Source organism: Sorex araneus, chromosome 6 (genome assembly GCF_027595985.1).
Source record: "Sorex araneus isolate mSorAra2 chromosome 6, mSorAra2.pri, whole genome shotgun sequence".
In the NCBI taxonomy this organism is placed as follows: Eukaryota; Metazoa; Chordata; class Mammalia; order Eulipotyphla; family Soricidae; genus Sorex; species Sorex araneus.
In genome coordinates, this window is record NC_073307.1 from 88692338 (window position 1) to 88719663 (window position 27326).

The 27326-nt window shown below is 54.2% G+C and overlaps 1 protein-coding gene across 2 annotated transcripts; it reads left to right on the forward strand.

The window, feature by feature from the left end:
- The first annotated feature begins 13539 nt into the window (after window positions 1–13539).
- On the forward strand, window positions 13540–27200 carry LRRC23 (leucine rich repeat containing 23). 2 transcript variants are annotated; one of them, XM_055142532.1, is made up of 7 exons: window positions 13540–13602; window positions 13898–14073; window positions 14176–14288; window positions 16159–16412; window positions 19345–19475; window positions 21128–21264; window positions 25934–26470. In XM_055142532.1, exons 2-7 carry the CDS (start codon window positions 13948–13950, stop codon window positions 26199–26201), a joined length of 1029 nt encoding a protein of 342 aa, XP_054998507.1. In that variant the 5' UTR covers window positions 13540–13602; window positions 13898–13947; the 3' UTR covers window positions 26202–26470. The 2 variants fall into 2 exon arrangements, with proteins under 2 accessions (XP_054998507.1, XP_054998508.1); XM_055142533.1 differs by lacking the exon at window positions 13540–13602 and adding an exon at window positions 26913–27200 and having other exon boundaries at window positions 13821–14073; window positions 25934–26230.
- Window positions 27201–27326: the final 126 nt, after the last annotated feature.

A 27326-nucleotide genomic window follows, 5' to 3' on the forward strand; every position in this document is an offset into this window, starting at 1 on the left:
GTTACTCTCTCACTTTCTCTCCCTCCTTCCGCTTCCTAAAAACCTCCAGATAAAAGCTGATTTTATTTCACTGCTGCTCTTCTCCTGAAATTCCTTTCTGCAAGGAAGGCTAGAGCCAATAAACCCTGGGTAAGGCCTCGGGCTGACTCTTTTCCTGCACAGAGCCAATCCTCACTCCATCCCGAGACCTAGTCTTCCCAGCTGGTCCCGGGGTGGCAGGCGCAGATCAGGAGAAAGTGACCGTCTCTCCTTTCTGCCTCACAGAAGCCACCCATGGGCGCCACCAACTTCAGCACCAGTGCCATGGTCTTTCTTTCTCCCTCGCCAGAGCCAAGCATGTTTCTTTGCCCTTTTTGCCACAGGCTTCCATTATCCTGCATTTGGGGCGCGCTCAACGTCCATGACAGACAGATCCACACCTTCTCGCCGCGACTAGTTGTTACAAAAGTGATGAATGGGGGCTGGAGCGATAGCACAGTGGGTAGGGCGTTTGCCTTGCACGCGGTTGACCCCGGTTCAATTCCCAGCATCCCATATGGTCCCCTGAGCACCGCCAGGAGTAATTCCTGAGTGCAGAGCCAGGAGGAACCCCTGTGTATCGCCGGGTGTGATCCAAAAAGCAAAAAAAAAAAAAAAAAAAAAAAGTGATGGATGACCTTGAACTCACTACTTTGCAGAATCTTGATTACACCCGTTGATTTTTTATTTTTATTTTTTGGATGGGGGAACATTCAGGGCTGCTCAGGGCTGACTCTGGCCCGCTCCCAGCAGAGTAGCAGGGATATTATGTAGTGCTTTAGCTCCAACCCCGGGCTCCTGCATCTCCTCTCAACAGCAGAATGGAGGGGGATGCTGCTCCTTTAGCTGAGGGCCAGGCGAAATGGGTGTTAGTGGGCCGAGGGGCTGCTACGGGGAAAAGTGCTTAAACCTCCACAGTCGGCCGGGCCAAAGGCGATGCAGACGGTGAACCTCAGAAGGCACGCACCCGCCGGAGGCCCAGAGCCGGGGCCCGGCCAGGGGGCCAGAGGGCCAGAGGGCAGCCTGGAGCCCGACTGCACTGCCTCTAGCTGCCCGCGACCCAACGCCGCCCTGGACCACCTCTCCTGGGCTCCTCACTACCCGGGATAGCCACGGGCCCACCGAACCCTCAAACGCGCCTCGGAACCGTTCCACAGGTGGTCCGAGACCGCCGGGCGACCCCCAACGGGCCCAGAGAACATGGCGCCTGCAGAAAAAACGCAGCCCCGGGCGCCCGCCCAGCCCCGCGCCTGTGCAGCCCCGCGCCCCGCGGGCGGGGCCACGCGGACTCCCGCAGGCCGCGGTCACGTGACGGGCGCCGGGCGCCGGGCGCCGCGCGCGCACCCCAGCGGCCGGAGGCCTGCTACGCTCCCGAGCTGCCCGCCCGCCGCGCCCCGCCCCCGGAGCCCCCCAAACCCCCGGACCTAGGCCTGCCTGCAGCTCCCGCCCCCGCCGGGGTCGTTCTGCGCCCGGAACAAAGGCCCCGGAGCGGGCGGAAGCGAGGGCTGGGAGCCGGGAAGCCCACGCCGGGAGGCGAGGATGCCGCAGTTCTCGGCCAGGTGGGCGAGGGGCACCTCCTGCCCCATCCCGGGACCCCCACGATCCACCCACTCACGCCCCCCCTTCCCGCTGACCTGCAGTTCTCTGCAGTCAGTGCAGCCGCAAATCTCTTAACTCAAGCATACACCGCGAGGCTTGGATTTTTTTTTTTTTAAAGAACTTCCTTTACCCCTAAAAAAAATTATTTATTTATTTATTTAATTGCTGCTTCGTTTCCTCCGTCCCGTTCCCCGGATGGCTGTGCCCAGGGACCCTCCCCGGAGAGGCGCTCGCCGTCCACGTAGGAGGGAGGCGAGAGGCAGGCGCCAGGTTCCCCCCGGGAGGCTGCACCGGGCAACTGCAAGGAGTCGGGAGTTGCACCCACTGCCCCAGGCACGTCGCCTCCTGCAGCCTCACCTAGATGAGTCACCTTCCGGCTTGGTCTAACACCCTTTGGTCCATCCTGTGTTAAGTGACAAAAATCCATGCCCGGTTCATTTTAAGGAGCTTAATTTGACTTGTATGAAATGACTCATGAGTTGGGCAAAGCCCTGGCTGGCGTGCAGTGCCGAGAGGGGCTCTGTGACTGCAGAGGTTTCTCGGAGCAGGGAAAGGACGCCAGGAGGAAGGAAAGGGAAAGGCTTGCAAGGCTTAGCTCGGTTTCCTACGGAACCGGTTAAGGTTTCATCACAGGTTTGAATTCGGTATTAAATCTTTTTTTTTTTCCTTTTGGGTCACACCCGGCGATGCGATGCTCATCACAGGTTGAATTCGGTATTAAATCTTTTTTTTTTCCTTTTGGGCCACACCCGGCCATGAGATGCTCGGTGGTTCCTGCTGACTCTGCACTCAAGAATTACCCCTGGACTCTGCACTCAAGAATTAACCCTGGAGGTGCTCTGGGAACCCTATGGGATGCCAGGGATCGAACCCTGGTCGTCAGCCTGCAAGGCAAACGCCCTCCCTGCTGCACTGTTTGTGCAGGCCCCTTTAGTATTAAATCTTGGAGGCTAATAAATATGAGTTTCAGCTAAGTGTCTCGATTTCAGGCCTATGATCAATTGGTTTTTGCCCGTTTTATTTATAAATTTTCTTTTTGATATTGACTCAACTATTTAAATTTTTCCTTCTACTTTTATTGGGGGGGGCGTGGGGGGGGAGCAGCTCCAGGATCTGTGCTGGGAAACGGATGTCAGTGGGAGAAGTGGGGAGGCAGTTAGGAGGGGGACCTTCCCTCTCCTTGACCTGCCCCAGTCTCCTGGGGGAAGGTGTGTGTGTGTGTGTGTGTGTGTGTGTGTGTGTGTGTGTGTGTGTGTGTGTGTGTGTGTGTGTGTGTGTGTGTGTGTGCAGAGAGGCTGGAGAGATAACAGTAGTCAGTTGCCCAGTCTCCTGGGAGAAGGAGTGTATGTGTGTGTGTGTGTGTGTGTGTGTGTGTGTGTGTGTGTGTCTGCAGAGAGGCTGGAGAGATAATAGTAGTCAGTTGCCTGTTTATCTTGCATGAGACCAAACCAGGTTTGGTCCCCCAAGCACTGCCATGAAGGTGTGTGTGCGCGTGTGTGTGTGTGTGTGTGTGTGTGTGTGTGTGTGTGTGTGTGTAAGTCTGCAGAGAGGCTGGAGAGATAACAGTAGTCAGTTGCCTGTTTGTCAGGTTTGGTCTCCCAAGCACTGCCAGGAGTGATTCTTGAGTACAGAGCCAGAAATAAGTGACTATTCTGAGGCTGGAATGGTAGCACAGCGGGTAGGGCTGCGCATGCGGCCGACCCAGGTTCGATTCCCAGCATCCCATATGGTCCCCTGAGCACCTCCAGGAGTAATTCCTGAGTGCATGAGCCAGGAATAACCCCTGTGTATTGCCTGTGTGACCCAAAAAGCAAAAAAAGAAAAGTGACTTCCTTTTCTTGAGTGACTTCATTTAACTTACCATTATTTTTATTTATTTAATTTTTGGGTCACAGCTGGCAATGTGACCCACACAGGGGCTACTCCTGGCTTTGCACTCAGAAATTACTCCTGGCGGTGCTCAGGGGACCCAATGGGATGCTGGGAATCGAAGCCGGGTGGGCCGCGTGCAAGGCAAACGCCCTCCCCGCTGTGCTATTGCTCCAGCCCTAACTTTTAACTTACCATTATTAACAGCCTTATCAATGTTTTTTTTTTTTTTTTTTTTGATCCCTGCAACTCCAGTTTAGTCCTGGTGGTCTCATTCTCCCACTTCCTCGGTTTGGGTAATCCCAACGTGGGTATCTCAATTTGGGAAGTCTGATCTGGGAACAACTATCAAACCCACAAGGTAATTCTTAGAATCTGCCTCATCCTTTCCCCTGGGAGGGTGCAACAATGAGGATGATTTTCAAAGCACCCCCCCCCCCACACACACACACACACACACACGCACACAGGGTTCCCCCAAGTGTTAGAGCCCAAATTCCTGCAGGAGGTCTTCCTAGCTGCTGCTTGCAAGGGGGACGGTCTCTGCCCAGACCCGGAGCCTTGGAGCTTTCCCCTCGCCCTGTCTGTGTCTGCTTCCTTAGAATGGAGGGGAGTGGGGAGCGGGCAGGAAGCCAGTCTGTCCTGCTGGGCTGGCTTCCTCGGGGAGGTAGGCTGAGAAAATGGGCCTGGAGCTTTGAACTAGGAAGTTTGGGAGGAGCCGGCGCCTCTGAGCATCAGAAGGGAGAGGGAGACAGAGAAAGTGGCTCCAGTAGAACCATTCTGTGGTTACATCGTTTTGATGCCAGGGTTCGATCCCCGGCATCCCATAGGGGCCCCCCACCCCCAGCACCGCCAGAGTGATTCCTGAGTGCAGAGCCAGGAGTAACTCCTCAGCATCTCTGAGTGTGCAGCCCCCCCCAACCCCCCGCCCCACCTCCAAAACAACAACCAAAAGAGGGAATTTCATACCTGGTTGGAGTGATAGCACAGTGGGTCCGGCGCTTGCTTCCCAGGCGGGCTGACTGACCCAGGTTGAATCATTTGTTCCCTGAGCCCCAGGACAAGCCTTGAACATTGTTGGGTGTAACTCCAAGACAACTACAACAAAAACCAAAAATGCTTTGTTGATTTGGGGGCTACACCTGACCCCAGAATGCTCAGGGGTTGCTCCTGGCTCTGCACTCAGGAACTACTCCTGGCGGTGCTCAGGGGACCCTGTGGAATGCTGGGAATCGAACCTGGGTCAGCCGCGTACAACGCAAACGCCCTCCCCACTGTACTATCACCCCAGCCCCTTTTTTCTTCATTTTTTATAATTTTTTTTTTAATTTTAATAAGAAAAATTTAAAAATTAAAGAAATTGCTCAAGAGCAGCAGGTGGAGATAGAACCAGAGTACGGGGGCTAGGCGACACGGGGGAGGGTTTGATTCCCAGCATCCCATAGGGTCCCCTGAGCACTGCCAGGAGTAATTCCTGAGTGCAGAACCAGGAGGAACCCCTGTGCATCGCTGGGTGTGACCCAAAAAGCCAAAAAAAAAAAAAAACAAAAGGTGGGGTTTGGGGATGTAGCTTGCCGGTAGCGAACATGCTTTAACCTGCACGAGGCCCTGGCTATGGTCCCACAGAGACACAGGAAAGGAGAGGGGAGAGCAGGGAGGTGGCTGGGGTGGACAAGTACCTGCCCCGGCTGCGTGAGTCTCTGAGCCTGACCCCCCCTACTGCAGGGTCCCCCCAACGAGCATCATGGGAGCACAACAAGCACCATCTTCGATGCTGAGGCCCACCGGGGTGACCCCTGTATGTGGCTAAAAAATTGGAAGGGGACTGGAGTGATAGCACAGTGGGGAGGGCGTTTGTCTTGCATGCGGCAGACCTGGGTTCGATTCCCAGCATCCCATAGGGTCTCCTGAGCACCGCCAGGAGTAATTCCTGAGTGCAGAGCCAGGAGGAACCCCTGTGCATTGCCGGGTGTGATTCAAAAACAAAACAAAAAAAAAATGGAAGGAGTCACCTCTCTGGAAAGGTTTGCCATGGCCGCTCATGGAAGATGGTTAGCATGGAGAAAGGGTAGAACCTGGAAGGTGATGCCATTCTTTTTAGGGGCGGTGTCCCACCCAGCAGTGCTCAGGGCTTTACTGCTGCCTCTGGACTCAGTGATCACTCCTGGTGGGCTCGGGGACCATCTGGGATGGAGCCCAGGTCAGCTGCGAGTGAGGCAAACGTCCTAACCGCTGTACTATCGCTCTGGTCAGACCAGGAAGGTGATGCAGGCGACTGATGTAGCAGTTCCTGGGAGTGGGGAAGACACTTTGGCCCGAGGGATATCACAGAGTTCAAAGTCAGGGATGTGACTCAACAGGAAAGCACAGGCCTTGTCTCTATGAGATCTGCATTCAATCCCTGAACACACACACACACACACACACACACACACACACACATGCACGCATACGCACATGCACACACACACACCCACCCCACCACACACACACACAATTATGTGTATATATATATATATACACACATATATACATATATATACACTCATACATATACCTATATATAGACACATACATATATATAGTATGTGATATATATATATGTATGTATATTTGGAGGCAGAATGACTATATTTAGTGGGGAAGTTGTCACTGAGTGGGGAGAATGCTCATGAGGACCTACGATTCCTGGCTTGAGTATCTGTATGGTTTTCGTTTCACTCCTGTGTGGGGAACAGAGCCAGTGGTGCTCAGGGCTTACTCCTAGTTCTGTGCTCCAGGATCACTCTTGGCTGTTGCTCCGGGGACCATATGCAGTGCCAGGAAATTGAGCTGGGGTCGGGGGCACGCAAGGCAAGAGCCCTACCCTGCTGTACTCTCTCCTGCCCCTGGCTCGAATACCTGTGTCGTGTTATGGGACACAGTGAAAAAGAGAAGCTGGGTTAGGGAAAAGATGCAGAGTTTGATTTATTTGAACCTGTTGAGCTGAGAAGCCCGTGAGTCATGCTGAAGGGGAGGTAGGAGGCTGGTAGGTTGGGGCTAAAAGTGCAGGTCTGAGGGGCTGGAGCGATAGCACAGTGGGGAGGGCGTTTGCCTTGCACGCAGCTGACCGGGTTTGATCCCCAGCATCCCATATGGTCCCCTGAGCACTGCCAGGAATAATTCCTGAGTGCAAAGCCAGGAGGAACCCCTGAGCATCACTGGGTATGACCCAAGAAGCGGAAAAAAAAAATCAAGACAATGGGAATAGGCAGAAGTGAGCTGTGGTTAGCTTGTACAGAATGCTGTGAGCAGATTGTTAATTTATCCTGAAATCTTTGAGTCAATTCTTTTTTATTGTCACACTCAGGAATCACTCTTCCGGGAGACCATATGGGACGCTGGGGATCGAACTCAGGTCTGCCATGTGAAAGTCAAGCGCACTCCCACTGTGCTATCTCTCTAGCCCTGTGACCCAATTCTTAAACAGTTATTAATAACAGTGTGTGGTATGACTTAAATGAACTATGTTTAAAAAACAGGATTGGGCTGGAGCGATAGCACAACGGTAGGGTGTTCGCCTTTCACGCTGCCAACCCGGGTTCGATTCCTCCGCCCCTCTCGGAGAGCCCGGCAAGCTACCAAGAGTATCACACTCGCACAGCAGAGCCTGGCAAGCTACCTGTGGCATATTGGGTATGCCAAAAACAGTAACAATAAGTCTCACACTGAGAGACGTTACTGGTGCCTATTCAAACAGATCGATGACAGTGACAGTGACACATTCTAATAATCCAATGCAAATATAATACAAATATATACCAATACACCAGCATAAAAAAAAACAGGATTAAGGGGCCCCAGAGAGAGAGAGAGTACAGGGGTTAAGGCACTTGCCTTGAGCAGGGCCACCCTGGCTCAATACCTGGCATAGCCTTTAGTCCCCCAAATGCAGCTAGGAGTGATTCCTGAGCACAGAGCCAGAAGTAACCCCTGAGCACTGCTGGATGGGATCTAGTACTCTCTTCCCCCAAAAACAGGGTAGGAGAGATAGTGCACCGGGCGGGACGCTTGCATGGCACACAGCCAACATGGTTCGATCCCGATCCCTGGCACCCCACTTGCTCCTTGCACCCCACCAGGAGTGATTCCTGAATGCAGAGCCAGGAGCGACCCCTGAGCACCACCAGGTGTGGCCTCCAAACAAACACAACAACAAGAAGAAGCTGCTCCAGACCTTAATTATCTAAAATTTTAGAATTCCAGGAGCACGCAGCCTCTCTTGCGGCCACACGACATCTTATGCTATTCATAACAAGCAGTATGAAAGAGAGTAGGGAGGAGACTCTGCCATAGAGGCAGGGGGAGGGGTGGGATGGGGAGATACTGGGACATTGGTGGTGGAAGATGTGCACTGCTGGAGGGTTGGATCATTGTAGAACTGAAACTCAAACAGAAAAGCTCTGTAACTGTATCTCATAGTGATTACAAAATAACCATAAGGGGCTGGAGTGATAGCACAGCAGGTAGGGCGTTTGCCTTGCATGCAGCTGACCCGGGTTCGATTCCCAGCATCCCATAGGGTCCCCTGAGCACGCCAGGGATAATTCCTGAGTGCAGAGCCAGGAGTAACCCCTGTGCATTATTGGGTGTGACCCCAAAAGCAAAAAAAATTCAAAAAACTGGAGTCTAATCCCGGGCCAGAGTGGTTTTTGGCACCCCTGCATGCTGGAACCAGGTGTCTGGAAACCACAGCCAACTGTGTGACCCCCGGGACCCCCAGGGCGACCCTTCATGCCATCCCCACAGGTAGCAGCAGGACATAAGAGTGAGCGTCAGGGAGGCAGCGCAGCAGTATGTGTGACCGCCTGGATTTGAGAATATTTTTATAGTCTTCGGGACGAGAAAGGCTTTTTACTGGGGCCAGAGCAAGAGGATCGCGGGGAGGGCATTGGCCTTGCATGTGGCGGACCCAGGTTCAACCCCCAGCATCCCATAGGGTCCCCTTCTGAGCACCGTCAGGAGTGATCCCTGCGTGCAGAGCCAGGAGTAACCCTGAGTATCGCTGGGTGTGGCCCCAAAACGAAAGGCTTTACTAAACCAGATGCTTTCCTGGGAGTCTGACAGTTGGGAGTACAAGCAAGTTTCCAGTTTCTGTAAGGTGATACTCTAGAAAAGCAAAGCGAAAAGATAAACGAGGAGAAAATTGTCCGCTTGGACACAACATAACAAGGGAATGTATCTTGTGGTAGCAGCTTTCAGCCCTGCCCGCAGAGGCTGGAGAGATAGCACAGATGGTAGGGCGCCTGCCTTGCACACAGCCCTTCCGGGCTGGATCTCCCCCTGCAGCTCAGATGGTCTCCAGAACCCCACAAGAGTCATCCCTGAGCACAGACGCAATAAAAAAAACCCTGGGGCTGGAGCCATAGTCCAGTGGGTAGGGCGTTTGCCTTGCACGTGGCCGACTCGGGTTCGATCCTGAGCACCTCCAGCAGTGATTCCTGAGTGCAGGGTCAGGAGTTGCCCCTGAGCATCACTGGGTGTGACCCAAAAAGCAAAAAAAAAAGTACAGTATGGCCTAAAACCAAAAATAAAATAAAAATAAAATAAAATAAAACAAGCCACAGGGCTAGGGTGGAAATAACTCCAAAGCCTAGAGCACAGGCTTTCCTTGCTGGAGACCAGGATTTCATCTCTGGCACCACACATGGTATCCTCGGTTTTTTTTTTTTTTTTTTGGGTCACACCCGGCGATGCACAGGGGTTACTCCTGGCTCTGCACTCAGGAATTACCCCTGGCGTTGCTCAGGGGACCATATGGGATGCTGGGACTAGAACCCGGGTCGGCCGAGTGCAAGGCAAACGTCCTACCCGCTGTGCTATCGCTCCAGCCCCCACACATGGTATCCTCGGAGCACAGCTGGGAGCAGCTCCTGAAGACCTCCAGGTGTGGTACCCCCAAACAAAACAAACAAAAACAGCACCCACAAATTCTTCTTCTTCTTCTTTTTTTTTTTTTTTGGCTTTTTGGTCACACCCAGTGATGCTCAGGGGTTCCTCCTGGCTCTGCACTCAGGAATGACTATTGGCAGTGCTCAGGGGACCACATGGGATGCTGGGAATCAAACCCAGGTTGGCTGCATTGCAAGGCAAATGCCCTCTCCACTGTGCTATTGCTCTGGTCCCACATGCACAAATTCTTGCTCCTCCTCCCGACAGCATGGAGAACTGAATTCCCCTGCAAACTCATTACTAAAAAAGTATAGTGGGGGGCTGGAGCAATAGCACATCGGGTAGGGCGTTTGCCTTGCACGCGGCCGACCCGGGTTCGAATCCCAGCATCCCATATGGTCCCCTGAGCACCGCCAGGGGTAATTCCTGAATGCAAAGCCAGGAGTAACCCCTGTGCATCGCCAGGTGTGACCCAAAAAGCAAAAAAAAAAAAAAAAAAAAAAGTATAGTGGAAGGACTGGAGTGATAGAACAGTGGGGAGGGAGGGCTTTTGCCTTGCACGTGGCCAATCTGGGCTCAATCCTCAGCATCCCATAGGGTCCCCCAAGCACTTGCCAGGTATAATTCCTGAGTGCAGAGCCAGGAGCAACCCCTGAGCATCGCTGGGTTTGACCCCAAAAGCAAAATATATAAATAAATAAATTGTGTAAAAACACAAAAAAGAAGAGGGAGGGCCCAGCAGGGCTCTATCTCCCCCGCTACCCGTGTTTGGTAGTCTCCAGCCGCTTCCCCCACCCCGGGGAGGTTGATGGTGATGATGAGGCAGGCGAAGGAAGGAAGAAGGCCAAACTGGTTGCTCGATCAGTTTATTTCGTTCTCTCTCTCTCTGCTTCTCTCCCGGTTCTCGATCTCTCTCTGGATCTTCCTCTAATTCCCTTTCTGCCCCGCTCGCTCTCACTTCTTTCACCTTGTACTCTGCTTATGTGTGTGCCACTGTGCTCTCTGCGTCTGTCTCTCTGCGCTCTCTCTGCGCCTGTCTCTCTGCGTCTTCTGTCTTCTTCCTCTGTCTTCTTCTTCTGTCTCCTTCTTCCTCTTTCTCCCTTGTCTTCTTTCTCCTATCCCCGTCTCTTCTATCTCCCCTCAGTGCCCCACAGTCTTAGTTTATATAGCAAATTACATAGGGTGGTGACACAAAGGTGAGTTTAACATCAACAAATCAACAAAGAAGGGTAAAACCATTTCTCGAGGAGATTAACAAAATCTCATCTAAGGAAATCCACTCAAGGGGGGGGTCCAGACAAGGGTGTATCAGGGTGTGAGCTAGTAATCTACTTAAATAGTTATAGTAAATCTACTTCTAATATTTCTAGCAATGTCATTCTGTATGAGCACAGCAAGAGATATAAAGTTTGGTTTTTCCTGAGGGCATCTCCAGACCACAGTCCTCAGGCCAGGTTAATCTTCCTAGCCCTAGCAGGATCCTAATCTCATCGTTACTTTTGGATCATGACAGCATTGTCCATGATCATGCTCTCAACTTATAGTTGAGTATTGTGGCACTTTGGCCTGGCCCATTTCGATGCCAGGGTAGCACATAACTCACCGCTTGCCCTGGATCCGTCCTGTTCCTCGTCGGGATCCTGCTTTTGGGGTGCTAGGAACTGAGGGCAGCTGAGTTAAGAAAGCAGATGCCCAGGAGTAAATATTATTGGAGTCAATCAACTCCCAAGTTACAAGCACAATATTGTCTTCCTGTGTCCATACAGAAAGGACATTGCTTTAAGGTAAATTATGTTCCCTAAGGCAAGGGTAAAAGGACAAATCCCATGTTATCCTACAATAAATGATCCAGTGGATCCTGTGTGAATGACAGTCACTTCCACTTGGTATCTTTTTTTTTTTTTTTTTGGCTCAAGGCTTACTCCGGCTCTGTGCTCAGGAATGACTCCTGGCTGTGCTCAGGGGACCATATGGGATGCCGGAGATCAAACCTAGTGTGCAAGGCAAGTACCTGACCAGCTGTACTATACCCCAGTCCCCCACCTTGGTGTCTTTCTCTCTTGGGTCATTTGTTCTGGGGGAGGCCAGTGGCCAAGCTGAGACCCCCTCCCCCAGTGCTGCCTCCGTAGAGAAGCCCATATGGTAAAGGACTATCTTGCCAAGAGCGTTGGCAGTAAACCATCTTGGGGTTTTTTTTTCTTTTTTTCTCAGTTTTGAGCCACGCCTGACAATTCTCAGGGTTTATTCCTGACTCTACACTCAAGGATCACTCCACAAGGAGGCTGGGAACCACAGGTGGTGTCAGGGATTGAGCCTGGGTCAGTCACGTGCAAGGCCAGCACTTTATTCATTGTGCTATAGCTCTGGGCCTGCAGTGAATGATCCTGGTCACTCCAACTGACAGCAGTCCAAGTGGGCTACTTCTTTGTGCTTAAACACACAGAAGCCTGGGGGCTGGGGCAATAGCACAGCGGGTAGGGCATTTGCCTTGCACGCGGCTGACCCGGGTTCGAGTCCCAGCAACCCATATGGTCCCCTGAGCACGGCCAGGGGTGGTTCCTAAAAGAAAAAAAAAAAAAACACAGAAGCCTGGTGAAGCTACTATGGCTTTAGCTGGTGGTGCTAGCTTTATTTTTTATTTATTCATTTATTTCCTTTTTGGGTCACACCTGGTGATGCACAGGGGTTACTCCTGGCTCTGCACTCAGGAATTACTTCTGGCGGTGCTCAGGGGACCATATGACATGCTGGGAATCGAACCTGGGTCAGCCGCGTGCAAGGCAAACGCCCTACCCGCTGTGCTATCGCTCCAGCCCAAGGCTTACTTTTAGCTTTCGCTCAGGGATCACTCCTGGCAGTGTCTGGGGAACCATATGATAGCCCTGGGATCGAACCTGGGTCAGCCATGTGTAATCCAAGTGCCTCTTCTAGATCTCCAGCCATACTACTAAGTTATTATTGTACTGGGTTCTGTAAGCTTGGTGATACATCCATTCACCTGCAGGAGCCTTCGTTTTCTTTTCTTTCAAATTATCTATCTCCCAGCACGTGGTGTGGAGATTAAGTTACTCTTGTGAAAAGAAACAGCCTCTGATTGGCATAAACTAGCCAGAGATATTTGTTGCATCTCAAATCTATCTCTCCATCTTCTTTAACACACACGGAGGTCTGCATGCCCTGGTTTGATCCGTTATATAATAACGCTGTATGGGGAGCCGCTGTTCCCCGTATGTATGGGCAAGCAACAAACAAGTCTGAGAGATGAGCAGGAGGGGAACCGCCCAAGCGGGGCTTAAGACGTCAGTTGCTCTCAGCTCTGGTAGCATGCACTCCTACTCACTGCCCAGTCGGCTGGCGTACTTAAGCCTATTTTACAGATGAAAAAGTGGAGTCTTTTTCAGGGTACTAGTGCAGGCTAGTACCCTGACAATCTCCCACTGCAGATTTCCTGATTAATTAATTCTGGGATCATTTTAATCCACCAAGCCATCCTCTGAAGCTCTACCTGAAAATAACTAATGGTGGGGCAGGGGACCCTGTGCAGGATTGGGTGGATGAGAGCAACCAGACCCCTTTCCATATTTCTTGCTCCACCTCCCTTCCTATTGCCTTAAAGCGTCTTTATTTGGAATTGACAGCACTTACGCCTAGAGGACGTCGGTCCCTTTAACGTCTCCGATGACGTAATGACTCCCCCGCCGACCCTACCCCTCCCTCGCCTCCGCACCGCCCTAAGCCCCACCCACTGCCTCTGCCCTCGGCCAATGAGCGCGCTCCGGCCGACTTCCTGGACCCGGAACGTGGCCCCGTTACCAGGCAACGGGAGACCCGCGGGCTGCGCTGCGGACCTGCGGTTGCGAGAGTCGCGGCTCTGCAGTCAACGGCCTCCGTAGCTCGGCGCCGGTGCAGCCTCCGTTGCCATAACAACAGCACACAACGCCTCTTTTCCCCAAGCTTCGCCCCGCATCCCAAACACCCCTGCCCTTTCGGGCCGAGACCCTCCCCGGCGCGCTTCTGGTGGAGCAGAACCTCTGCGCCCCTCCTTATTATTATTATTATTATTATTATTATTATTATTATTATTATTATTATTATTTAGCCGAACAGGTTGGAGGCTGAGCGGTCAGGCAGGCGTCCCCGAGGGCCCGGGGCAAACGGCACAGGGGACAGGGCACGTTAGGAGAGGTGAAAGGAGCAGGGGGGGAGGGATGGTGGGGAGGGGGGCGGGGCAGGAGCTGGCCTTAGGGGGACAGGAGAGGAGAGGGGAGTCCAGGAGGCGGGGCGGGGGGTGCAGCGGGAGCCACCTGCAGCTCTGGTCAAGGCCACCCAGGACACCGGGGTCTGGGACGGCATCTCGGACGCATGGGAGGGGAGGGGAGGGACGCTGCTGTAGGATGCAAAGGGGACGTTGCCCGGGAGACGGGGGCGAGGCAGTGGCAGGGCCGCCAGGGACGCGGAGAAAGTCCATCTTTCTCGGCAGCTGGACGGGCCCGGCGGGTCTGACGGCGGCGGCCTCCGCGGGGAAGGGAGATGTCAGACTTAGACCTGGAAGACTTCGAAGGCGACCACACCGATGTCGAGAAAGAAGACGACGACAAGGACACCGAGGAGTTGAATAGCTCGCGGATAGAGGGGGAGGAGTTGTCGGAGGAGGAAGTGAGAGCTGCAGCCCCGAGGGGGTCTGAGGGTGGAGGCGCGGGGTTGGGCACCGAGAGAGGGCCGCTGACATACACCCCCCTCCCCGCTTCGCCCCTCCAGCACTGGGTGCCCACCCCTCTCTCGGAGGACATGATGAAGGAAGGGCTTTCTATGCTGTGTAAGACGGGCTCCGGGTTGGCGCACGCCTTTGTCAGGCTGGAGGTCAAAGACAGGTGCGGGGACAAGGGTGTGGGCTCTTGGGACCCCCCTCTTTCTTCCCTCGACCAGAGCTGAGAGTTTGGGGTCCTCTCATCCTGGGCCAGTGGAAGGGAAGGAGATGGGTTTTTCAGGTGTTCTGCCATTTCCTAAGCTGGCTTGGGGTTGAACAGAGGAGTCTGTAGGGGGTGGGGGGTTGCTGCTTAAAGCCCCCACTTGTCCTGCAGGTTCCTGATGGACACAAAGTCCCTGCTCACCCTTAAGGATCCACTTACTGGGGCTGGAGTGATAGCACAGCAGGGAGGGCGTTTGCCTTGCACACAGCCGACCCGGGTTCCATTCCCAGCATCCCATAGGGTCCCCGAGCACTGCCAGGAGTAATTCCTAAGTGCATGAGCCAGGAGTAACCCCTGAGCATTGCCGGGTGTGATCCAAAAATCAGAAAAAAAATCTACTTATTGTGATAGTATAGTGGGTAAGGCACTTGCTTGGCATACAGCTGACCCAAGTTCCATCTCCAGCACCCCATATGGTCCCCTGAGTCCCTCCAGAAGTGATCCCTGAGCACAAGAGGTAGGAGCACATTCTGAGCACAGCTGAGTATGGCCCCCAAATCAAAAAACAGCAGAAAAACCGAGGACAAGGCCAGGACAATAGCACAGTGGGTAGGGCTCTTGCCTTGCATTCGGCTGACCAGGGTTTGATCACTGGCATCCCATATGGTCCTCTGAGCATCGCCAGGAGTAATTACCGAGTGCAGAGCCAGAAGTAACCCCTGAGCATCACCGGATGGGACCTCAAATCAAAGAAAAAACACTTACTGGGCTAGAGAGAGAGTACAGTGGGTACTCTCTCTCTAGCCCATTATGGGCAGCCGACCCTGGTTCAATCCCTGGCACCGGATATAGTCCCCTGAACACCACCAGGGCCCACTACTGGACATAGATCTGGGAGTAGCCCCTGAGCACTGAAGGGCTGCAGGGTATGGCCCAGAGAGAGAGAGAGAGAGAGAGAGAGAGAGAGAGAGAGAGAGAGAGAGAGAGAGAGAGGAGAGAGAGAAGAAGAGAAAGAGAGAGAGGAGGAAGGGAGAGAAAGAGGGAGGGAGGGAGAGGGAGAGTAAATGTGGTAGCCAATTCTCATTCCATTCCTGTCACAGAGCACATGGTTTCCTGAGCATTGTCAGGAGTGACCTGTGAGCACCACTGGGTATGACCCTAGCACCCCCCCCCCCACACACACACACAAATTCACTTATCAGGGTCAGAGAGGTAGCTTTGATTGAGATTGTTTTTTTTTTGGGGGGGGGGTCACACCTGGCGATACACAGGGGTTACTCCTGGCCCTGCACTCAGGAATTACTCCTGGCGGTGCTCAGGGGACCATATGGGATGCTGGGATTTGAACCCGGGTCGGCCGTGTGCAAGGCAAACGCCCTCCCTGCTGTGCTATCGCTCCAGCCCCGAGATTGGTTTTTGTTTTGTTTTGTTTTGCGACTATTCTGGCAGTAACTCGGGACCATATGTGGTGCCGGGGATCCAACCCCGGCAAGCAAGGCCAGCACCTTACCTGCTGTGTGTCTCTCTGGCCCCAGAGGACCAAGTTAGATCACCTGGGTGGTTCCCTGACCCTGCCTGGTCCCCCAAGCACCATCTGAAGTGACCCCAGAGTAGGGAGACCGGGCACTACTGGATGTGGCCCTAAAACAAGCAAAAGAATCCATCTTCGTTCTCTTCCTCTTCCTCCCCACCCGGCCCGAACCCTCGCCCTGCCCCACGTTTTCCCTTTTTCCCCCCCCAGACACCCAACACTTCCCTGTCACCCGTACCTCCCGCCCCGCGGCCAGTCCCTTGGGGCCTCCCTCCCTGACTGGCCTTTGCCAACCCCCAGGGAACTCACAGACGTCTCCCTGCTGCAGTCCTACATCCACCTGCGCTACGTGGATGTCTCTGAGAACCACCTGGCGGACCTGTCCCCCCTCAACCACCTGACCCACCTGCTGTGGCTCAAGGCCGACAACAACCAGCTGCGCAGTGCCCGGCTGCACGAGCTGCCCTACCTGCAGATCCTCAGCTTCGCCTACAACCAGATCACGGACACCGAGGGCATCTCGCACCCGCGCCTGACCAGCCTGGACCTCAAAGGTGGGTGGGCCCCTTAGGACGGTCCACAGATGAGCTCCCGTCCTTCCTAGCCTGGGGCCCACAGAAGCTGGCGGTGTCGTTGTCGGAATACCCCGTCGCCATCTGCCTTCACGCCTGGTTCCAACACTTGGCTATGCTTCACGGTGACAGTTCCGTGTGCTGTGGGGAGGAGAACAGTGAACAAAATAAAGGAAATCCGGGCCGGAGCGATAGTACAGCGGGGGGGGGGGGGCACTTGCCTCGCACGTGGCCGACATGGGTTTGATCCCTGGCATCCCATATGCCCCCTACCCCCACCCCGGACCCCTCAAGCCCACCAGGAATAATTTCTTTTTTTTTTCTTTTTGGGTCACACCCGGCGATGCACAGGGCTCACTCCTGGCTCATGCACTCAGGAATCACCCCTGGCGGTGAATCACCCCTGGCGGTGCTCAGGGGACCATATGGGATGCTGGAATTTGAACCCGGGTCGGCTACATGCAAGGCAAACGCCCTACCCACTGTGCTATCACTCCAGCCCCACCAGGAATAATTTCTTGTTTTTTTTTTTTCTTTTTTGGGTCACACTCGGTGATGCATGGGGTTACTCCTGGCTCTGCACTCAGGAATTACTCCTGGCGTTGCTCAGGGGACCCTATGGGATGCTGGGAATCGAACCCAGGTCGGCCGTGTGCAAGGCAAATGCCCTACCTGCTGTGCTATCACTCCAGCCCCAGGAATCATTTCTGAGTGCAGAACCAGGAGTAACCCCGCGCAACGGCCAGGTGTGACTCCAGAACCAACCAAACAAAAGCGAAACAAAATCAAGAAAATTTCCCACTGGGTCTTGGGATGGCTCCATGGCGGTAGAACCTGCCTTGTAAGAGTGAGGGCCAGAGTTTGGTCCCTGGTACCACCCCACAGGACGGGGGTGGGGGGGTGATACAGAGGCAGATGGATTCCAGGCATGACTTCCAGCCTCTGGCATACCAAGCCAAGCGTGTACAAGCACCACAACTAAAGTGTGTTCATGTGACCTCTGGGGAACACTTGGTCAGGTGTGTATTTGAATGCCAGTCACAACAATAAAAAAAAGAATAATAATGGGGGCTGGAGCGATAGCACAGCGGGTAGGGCGATAGCACAGCGGGTAGGGCGTTTGCCTTGCACGCGGCCGACCCTGGTTCTAATCTCAGCATCCCATATGGTCCCCTGAGCACCGCCAGGGGTAATTCCTGAGTGAAGAGCCAGGAGTAACCCCTGTGCATCGCCGGGTGTGACCCAAAAACCAAAACAAAAAAAAAAACCCAAAACAAAACAAAACAAAAAAACAAAAAAACAATAATAATAATAACAGGGGCTGGAGTGATAGCACAGTGGGGAGGGCATTTGCCTTGCACATGGCCGACCTGGGTTCGATTCCTAGCATCCCATAGGGTCTCCTGAGCACTGCCAGGAGTAATTCCTGAGTGCATGAGCCAGGAGTAGCCCCTGTGCATCGCTGGGTGTGACCCCAAAAGCACAAATAATAATAATAATAATAATAATAATAATAATAATAATAATAATAAACTAAAATGAAAAGCAGGGGCAGGTGGGAATAGTGGGAAATTTAAAAGAAATATGAGGCCAGAACTGGGTGGAGCAGTAGTGCAGTGGGGAGGGCGTTTGCTTGTACACACCAATCTGAGTTTGATCCTGGTACCCCATACGGTCCCCTGAGCCCCACCAGGAGTGCAGAGCCAGAAGTAAGCCAGGAGTAATCCCTGAGTACTGTTAGATGTGGCCCCCAAAACAAACAAACAAACAAACAAAAAACTAGAAGAGGTCAAAACTTAACCCTACACTAAGTTTCTCCCTGGATGGGGAGTTTCTTATCCTTTCCCTTCGACTTTCTCGTAAATCTTTCTTTTTCCAACTCTGAAAAAAAAAAAAGAAGAGGGTCAGTGAGATGGTGCAAAGGACTGGGGCACATGCGTGGCTTGTGGGAGCCCCTTATGGTGGAGTGACTCCTGAGCATCATGGGCTGTGTCCCGAAAAACAAATTGGACACACGCGAAGGGCCAGAGGGAGAGAGAACAGCAGGGTTTACCTTGCAGGTCCCCGACTTGGTTGTTTTTTTTTTTTCTTTTTGGGTCACACCCAGCAATGCTCAGGGGCTGCTTCCTGCACTCAGGAATTACTCCTGGCAGTGCTTGGGGGGCCCTATGGGATGCTGGGGATCGAACCCTTGTCGGCCGAGTACAGACAAATACCCTACCTGCTGTACTATCGCTCCAGCCCTCTGATTTGGATAAGATCCCTGGAATCTCTTATTGTTCCCCAGCGCTTCCAGGAGTAAGTGGTCCCTGAGCTCAGAGCCAGGAGTAAGCCCTAAGCCCAGCTGGGTGTGGCCCAAAAAATAAAAAGAGGAAGGAGGGGAGGGGGCAGGAAGAAGAGATGGAAGGTGACAAATGGACTTTAATTTGGTTTTGTTTTTTGGGTCACACTCGGCAATGCTCAGGGGTTACTCCTGGCTCTGCACTCAGGAATTATCCTGGCGGTGCTCAGGGGACCCTATGGGATGCTGGGATTTGAACTCGGGTTGGCCACGTGCAAGGCAAACGCCCTCCCCTCTGTGCTATCGCTCCAGCCCTGCTTTTTGAAAAATATCCTTGAGAGATTGGCATTCGCGCAAAGATGTAAAGGAGAATGGGAGGTAAACTACGTGGCAACCTGGCTACTCTTCCAACACCCCTCAAAGGTTTTGCTGGGCGAGTCCGTCAGACCCTGGACTGCCACGGGCTCTACCCCTCACCCCTTGCCCCAAAATGTTCCATCCACTGCTGCCCCTTTTCGGATCTAAGCAGCACTAGAGGGACTGGGTAACTCAGGGCATCTCCTGATTCAGGCCCTGATGGGGAACCTTTGGAGTGGCCCTTGGGGTCCCTGACACCCTCTTCCTGCTCCTCAGGCAACCGCATCCAAACATTGACCGGCCTGGATCCCCAAAAGCTGCAGAACCTGCAGACGCTCGAGCTCCGAGGGAACCAGCTGACCAGCACGCTGGGGCTCAACCTTCCGAAGCTGAAGAACCTCTTCCTGGTAGCCCCCTGAAACCGCATAGCTTTGTCGTTTGTGTTTGGGTGTTCTGCCGGGGGCCTGGACAGAGCCGAGGCCAGCCTCGCTTTCCCTGGCAGAGCGGATCTATCTCATTGCCTGGTGGCTTGGGGGCCACCAGGGCTACCCGCGGTGGTGCTTTGGGTGACCACGAGGTGCCAGTGACCCCGTTCAGGACCTCGTACAGCGTCGGCAGGTGCTCTGACACTTGAGCTGTTTTTCCCAGCCCTGTTGCTATACAGCGCTTGCTGGGTGTCACCAGAGGTGGGGTTACACAGTGGAAACAGACAAGGGAGATACGGGGCCATAATATAGCTGGAGAGGGGGGAGTGAGGGGAGGGTGTTTGCCTCACCTGTGTCCGCCTGGGTTCAATCCCCGGCTTCCCATATGGCCCCCTGAGCACCACCAGAACTAATTCCTGAGCCCAGAGCCAGGAGTGACACTTGAGCATCGCTGGGTGTGGCCCAATGACAAACTAAGGAACCAAGTCAAAATATGATATTTGGCTTACACAGAGCACCTGCCTTGCACACGTGAGTCTCTTTGTTTCATCCCTGGCTCTGTGTGGCTTTTGTACTGCCATTGAAGTTTTGGCCCTAGTGATCCCAGAGCAGTGCCCAAAGTGATACCTATTAAAAACTAATAATTCAGGGGCCAGAGAGATAGTGCAGTGGGTAAGGTGCTTGCACAAACCCAACCTAGGTTTGATCCCTGCCACCCTATATGGTGTCCCAGCTCCACTAGGAAGGACGCCTGAGCTCAGAGCCAGGATTGAGCCCTGAGCACTGCTACGTGTTGCCCATGCCCACAACGACCCCCCCCCCAAAAAAAAGAAAAAAGAAGGCCAGAGTGATAGTACAGCAGATAGGGCACTTGCCTGATACTAGGCGACCCAGGTTCAATCCCCAGCACCATACATGGTCCCCTGAGCCTGTCAGAAGTGATCCCTGAGCACAGAGCCAGGAGTAAGCCCTAAGCACTTATAGGTATGGCCCAAAAGTGGAAAGAAAAAGTATAATACAAATCAATAAATTTTTTGAGGGGGTGCTGGGGAGTGTTGGGGCCACACCTAGAAGCGCTCGGAGGTTACTGCTGGCCCTGAACTCAAGAATTACCTCCCAGTAGTTGGGGCTGGAGCAATAGCACAGCGGGGAGGGCATTTGCCTTGCACACGGCCAACCCAGGTTTGATTCCCAGCATCCCATATGATGCCCCGAGCACCACCAGGAGTAACTCCTGAGTGCAGAACTGGGGGACCATACGGGATGCTGGGGATAGAAGCCAGGTCAGTCGCTTTAGACCATACCTGGGAGAAAGCATGTCCTCAGCCTACTGAGCTCTAAGTTCAGTCCTAGACTTTGTGTGTGTGTGTGTGTGTGTGTGTGTGTGTGTGTGTGTGTGTGTGTGTGTGTGTGTGTGTATGGTTGGGAGCGGGGAGATTGGGCCACAGCTCCCAGTGTTCAGGGGTTACTCCTGCCTCTTGCTTGGGCTTCATACCCTGCACTGCTCCAGGAGTTGACATGGCACCTTACCCCTGTCCTAGCCCCCACCCCCACCCCCGGCTCTACACTCTCTCTGACTTCTCTTCCCCTCCTTTTCCTGACTCCCGATCCACCTGCTTTCTCCGGGGTTCCAGGCCCAGAACCAGCTGACGAAGGTGGAAGGCTTGGAGAATCTGAGCAACCTCACGACCTTGCACCTTCGAGATAACATGATCACAACGCTGAACGGCTTCTCCAAGGAAATGAAGTCCCTGCAGTACATCAACCTGAGGTACGCGCCCTCTGGCCTCACCCCGCCCCCTGACAGGAAGTAGCTGTGGGGTTTCCCCCCACCCCATCTCCCTTCTGCTCCCCACTGCCTCCTTTCTGCAGCCTCTCTCTGCAGTCTAGCCCTAACTGCATAGCCGCAACTCTCTTTACCTGAAACCGCAGAATCCTTATTCACCCCAAGTTATGCAGAATGTCATGTGTCAGGCCTTGTGTTGTGTTTTCAGGAACTAGTAAAGGAATCAGATCTTTGGGTTTGATTATTTTTTTGTTTTGTTTTGTTTTGGTTTGTTTTTTGGGTCACACCCAGCAATGCTCAGGGGTTACTCCTGGCTCTGCACTCAGGAATGACTCCTGGCGGTGCTCGGGGGACCATACGGGATGCTGGGATCCCGTATGGTGGTCCCTGATGGTCCTGTGTGCAAGGTTAATGCCCGACCCATTGTATGATCTCTCTGGCCCCAAGATGGTTCTTTTTTGCACGTGCTACTTGACTCATTGTCCCAGACCCAGGTTCCATGCCGCAAGCACCACCAGGACTGACTCCTGAGTGCAGAAATTTCTGTTCTCTCTCGGAGAGCCCGGCAAGCTACCAAGAGTACCCTCCTGCACGGCAGAGCCTGGCAAGCTCCCCGTAGCGTATTCGATATGCCAAAAACAGTAACAACAAGTCTCACAATGGAGACGTTACTGGTGCCCACTCGAGCAAATAGATGAGCAACGGGATGACAGTGATAGTGATACTTGCGGTCAAACTCAGGGCCTCGGGGCTAAACCAATAGTACAGCAGGTAGGGTGTTTGCCTTGCGTGTGGCTGACCCGGGTTCGATTCCCAGCATCCCATATGATCCCCCGAGCACTGCCAGGAGTCATTTCTGAGTGCATGAGCCAGGAGTAATCCCTGTGCATTGCCGGATGTGACCCCAAAACCCCCCAAAAAACAAAACAAAACAAAACAAAAACACTCAGGGCCTCACGTGTGCAAGCCAGCCATTCTCCCACTGAGTCCATCCTTTCCTGAGCTGGGTTGGGCCTCATTCTTTTTTGTTTGTTTTGCTTTTTGGGTCACACAGATGTTGTCCAGGGCTTACTCCAGAATCAATACTTACTCCACATTCAGTCCTGGCAGTGATCGATGGGACATACGGGGTGCTGGGGGTCAAACCCCAGTTGACCACATGCGAGGCAAGTGACTTGCCCGCTACACTATCTCTCTGGCCCCCACACTGGTCCTTATTCCTAGGGATTTACAATCTATGACAGCTCCTTTCCTTTCCTCGTTCTTTCCCCACCCCACTTCTTTTCCCTCAATGTGGGGAATGTGTCTCATACATGTGAAACACGTGCTCTAGCACTGTCACATCCCTGTCTCCAACACTCTTTATATTCATTTGTTTTGTTTATGCTTTTGGTAGGGGGTTTGCCTTGCACGCGGCTGACCCAGGTTCGATTCTTCCGTCCCTCTCGGAGCGCCCGGCAAACTACCGAGAGTATCCCGCCCGCACGGCAGAGCCTGGCAAGCTCCCCATGGCGTATTAGTTATGCCAAACACAGTAACAACAAGTCTCACACTGGAGACGTTACTGGTGCCTGCTTGAGCAAATCAATGAGCAACGGGAAGACAGTGCAGTGCAGTGCTGTGCTTTCGGCTATGCCTGTGATCCTTAGGGCTTACTCCTGGCTCTGCACTCAGGAATCACTCCTGGTGGTGCTCAGGTGACCATATGGGATGCTGGGAATCGAACTTGGGTCTGCCACGTACAAAGCGTGCAAGGCAAACACCCTACCTGCTGTACTATTGCTCCAGCCTCTATTTTCTTTTTATGAATAGAATTTATTCCTTTTTATCTTGTGGTGCTGGGGATGGATGCCCCCAGGGCCTCACCCCTGTGAGACATGTACTCCATTGCTGAGCTACACCTTCACTCCTTGCTCTGTTCTCTTCATTCTTTTTTTCTTATTTGTTTATGGGTCACACCCAGCGATGCACAGGGGCTACTCCTGGCTCTGCACTCAGGAATTACTCCTGGCGGTGCTCAGGGGACCATAGGGGATGCTGGGATTCAAACCCAGGTTGGTCACGTGCAAGGCAAATGCCCTCCCCGCTGTGCTATCACTCCAGCCCCTAAGAAATCACTTCTGGTGGGGCTTAGGGGACTCTATGGTATGCTAGATCTCTATGGGATGCTATGCTGGGTATAGAACCCAGGTTAGCCACACACAAGGTAAGCATCCTACCCATTGTACCATCACTCTGACCCATCTCTTTCCTTGGTTCTGTGTCGAATTTGTCTCCATACCTTTTCCTCCTGTCTCTTGGGCCCTACATCTTCTTCCCATTCTTCACTCTTCCTGAGCCCCACCGGCAAAGGCTGACCTCCTTACTGATACTAAATACAAGGGGGGCTTAGTTTTGAGAAAAGTCATTTGAAAAGTAAATTTTTACATAGAAAGTCTGTGTGGATCAGGGGGTTTTGCCTTAGCACCTCTCCATGGCTGGAAGATCATTTTGTGTTTCCTTAAGCAAAGACGGCAAGGAAGCTGGGGCTGGAGAGATAGGAAAACAGGTAAGGCACTTGAGTTAAATCCCCAGCACCCTTTAGGGTCCCCTAAGTCCTGCCAGGACTGATCTCTGAGTGTGGAATCAGAAATAAGCCCTGAGCACCACTGGGTGTGACCCCCCCAAAAAAATAAGGGGCTGAGAGATAGTACAGTGGTTAGGGTTTCTGCTTTGCATGTGATCAACCAAGGTTGAATCCCTGGCAACTCATATGGTCCCCTGAGCCAGCCAGGAAAATCCCTGAGCACATAGGCAGGAGTTGGTCCTGAGCACTACCAGATGTGATCCCCAAGCAAAACAACAAAAAACATCTAAGAAGGGACTGAACAGTAGGTAGGGCGTTTGCCTTGCACGCGGCCGACTTGGGTTCGATTCCCAGCATCCCATATAGTCCCCTGAGCACTGCCAGGAGTGATTCCTGAGTGCAGAGCCAGGAGGAACCCCTGTGCATCGCTGGGTGTGGCCCAAATAGAAGAAAAAAAAAACCTTTAAGAAGGGACTGGAGTGATAGTCCAGCGGGGAGGGTGTTTGCCTTGCATGTGGCCAACCTGGGTTGATCCGCGGCATCCCATAGGGTCCCCAGCACTGCCCAGAGTAACTTCTGAGTGCAGAACCAGGAGTAACCCCTGAGCATCACTGGGCATGGCCCTAAAACCAATCCAAACCAACAATAGATGTAAGGAAACTGACTCCTCTGCCCCCAAGGCCCAGCCTTCAGGGGCCAGTGGAAGGAGAACTTTCAAGGCGAGAGAGGCTAGTGCCCTTTGAAGCCTCAGTTCCTGCCCCTGAGTCCGGGGGTGGGGGGTCCCTCCTGGCCCATCTTCTTTGCCACATCGTTCCGGCAGGGCCCAGGGAGTGCTGTTTCCCTGTCCACGCTCTAGACTGGGGTGCTGGCCCCTGTGTGGTGACTATTTTTTTTTATTTTTGTTTGGGGGCCACACCCTGCAGTGCTTAGGGATTTCTTCTGGCTCTGTGCTCGGGAATCACTCCTGGAGAGACTTGGGGGGCCATATGGGGTGCCAGGGACCGAACCCAGCTTGGCTGTGTGCAAAGGCGAGCATCCTGCCCAGTGGACTATTGCTCTGGCCTCTCAATGACTGATAAGGAAGGATGTGAGGGAGGGCAGGGGTCTCACTGACTTGGGGACTGTCGCTCGGGCCAAAGCTGTCAGTCTTTTTCATGGCACCCAAAAGTGAGCACCCAAAGGTTCCGCAGGTCTGGTGAGAAAATGCAGAGGTGGGTGCCTTGTTAAAGCAGATAAGGCAGGGGGAGCCAGAGCAACTGTACAGTGAGTAGGGCGTTTGCCTTGCATGCAGCCGACCTGGGGTTTACCGGAGTTTGATCCCCAGCATCCCATAGGGTCCCCTGAGCATTGCCAGGAGTGATTCCTGAGTGCAAAGCCAGGAGGAACCCTGAGCATTGCTGGTTGTGACCCAAAAAGCCAAAAAAAAAAAAAAAGCAGATAAGGCGAACACATTTAAATTTGATCTCATGAAGTCTGCAGCAAAGACCATGAAGATAATCAGCATTTGAGGGCTGGAGCAATAGCACAGCGGGGAGGGCGTTTGCCTTGCATGCAGGTGACCCGGGTTCGATTCCCAGCATCCCATAGGGTCCCCCGAGCACCGCCAGGAGTAATTCCTGACCATCACCGAGTGTGACCCAAAAAGCAAAAAACTAAACTAAACTAAAATAAGATAATTAGCATTTGCCTAACAGGAGCAGACGCTAGAGGCCTAACCCTGGGGTCCTTCCTAAGAAGGACACGCCACCCTCCCCCCTACCTCACCCCAGCCCAGTTTAGATCCCAGTTCTCCGCCCTGACATCAGATCAGGGGAGAATGGCACCGAAACGCTCCCCCCTCTCCCCTGCTGCCCAGCGACCCCTGCGATCCAGCTCGGCTGCCCCAAAGCGGCAAATAGGATGCCCCTGGGCATGTTCTGTGGCCGGGGCGCTACTGTCGCGAGCAGGGCGCTTGCCTCGTCAGATGGCAGTGGCTGGACAGCACAGGGCCGCCCCCAGAGCCCAGCAGGAGCGGTCCCCAGGGGGGCGCCTCCTGGCAGCTGGTTGGCACAGCCCCGTCCTGTGGCCCCCTCCCGACTGCACCCGCAGGGGCAACATGGTGTCCGACATGAGCGAGCTGGCCAAGCTCCGGGAGCTGCCCAAGCTGCGCGCCCTGGTGCTGCTGGAGAACCCGTGTTCCGACGAGAGCGAGTACCGCCAGGAGGCCCTGGTGCAGATGGCGCACCTCGAGCGCCTGGACAAGGACTTCTACGAGGAGGAGGAGCGGCTGGAGGCCGACGAGATCCGTCAGAGGCTACGGGAGGAGCCCGAGATGGAACAGGACGTCGAGCAAGAGCACGAAACTGCATCCCACTAGCCGCCCCGGCCTCTGCGGGGCCTCCCGAGGTGCAGAGAACAGGGAGGCAAGAAGAAGTGGGCGAGGGGCTGGAGCGATAGCACAGCGGGGAGGGCGTTGGCCTTGCACGTGGCCGACCCGGGTTCAAGGGGTAATTCCTGAGGGAAGAGCCAGGAGCAACCCCTGTGCATCGTCAGGTATGACCCAAAAAGAAAAAAAAAATAAGAAGGTGTTAGGCGGGAGAGAGAGAGAGAGAGAGAGAGAGAGAGAGAGAGAGAGAGAGAGAGAGAGAGAGATGGTGCCCAGGGTTGAGGCACTTACTTGCCTTTTGTTATTGTTTTGGGGCCACACCCAGCAGTGCTCAGGGGTTACTCCTGGCTCTGCTCGCAGGAATGACTCCTAGTGGTGCTCGCGGGACGGTTTGGGATGCCCGGCACGGAACCCGGGTCCACAGCGTGCAACGCGAACGCCCCACGCGCTGGCCTAGAGCTCTGCCTCGCCTGGCACTCGGGCTCCCCGCGAAGTCCCGTCCCCGGCATCCCATATGGTCCCCGCAGCCCTGGCCAGCTAGTGGAGGGGGACGTGGGTGAGGGAAAGATCAGACAGGACCAGCAGCTTCCAGGAACAGGACACGGAGGTGGGGGTGGATCGTGGGAGGCGGCCAGGCCTTATTTCTGCCCTCCTCCTCCTCCTCCTCCTCCTCCTCAGACCCTGTTTCGGGGGTCCCTACAGGTGTGTCCTCATCCGGAGACAGAGGAGATGCCCCGCTGGCCCCTGACCTGGGGCTCCCCGCGGGCCCGTGCCCCCCGGCTGCGCGCTGGCCAGGTCGGCGCTGCAGGCTGGGGTGGGGGGCGGGGAGCGCGGCCCGGACGCGCGCGGGAGGGCCGGGCAGGCCCACCTGGGGTGGGGGAATAAAGCGGCATTTGGCTACTCTGGCGTCTCGCTGGCCTGCTGAGCCGTCGGCCGTGGGCATCGTCATCGGTGGGCGGCCGAGCGTGTCAGTGGGCAGCGGGGCGGGGCGCGGCCGCCCGGGTGGGCCCCCCCCAGCCCAGACCATCGCCCCCCTCCCCGCCCCCCCCCCCGCCCCGCGCTCCTGCGTGCGCCTCGGCGGCTCCTGACTCATCGGGGGCTCCGGGTCACATGCGC

What these genes read in the sequence shown, in the direction of transcription:
- LRRC23 (XM_055142532.1), top strand. Translation starts at nt 13,948, where the DNA reads ATGTCAGACTTAGACCTGGAAGACTTCGAAGGCGACCACACCGATGTC. An exon ending in AGGAGTTGTCGGAGGAGGAA is followed by an intron (nt 14,074 to 14,175) that starts GTGAGAGCTGCA and finishes TCGCCCCTCCAG; the next exon opens with CACTGGGTGCCCACCCCTCT. An exon ending in CTGCAGTACATCAACCTGAG is followed by an intron (nt 21,265 to 25,933) that starts GTACGCGCCCTC and finishes CTGCACCCGCAG; the next exon opens with GGGCAACATGGTGTCCGACA.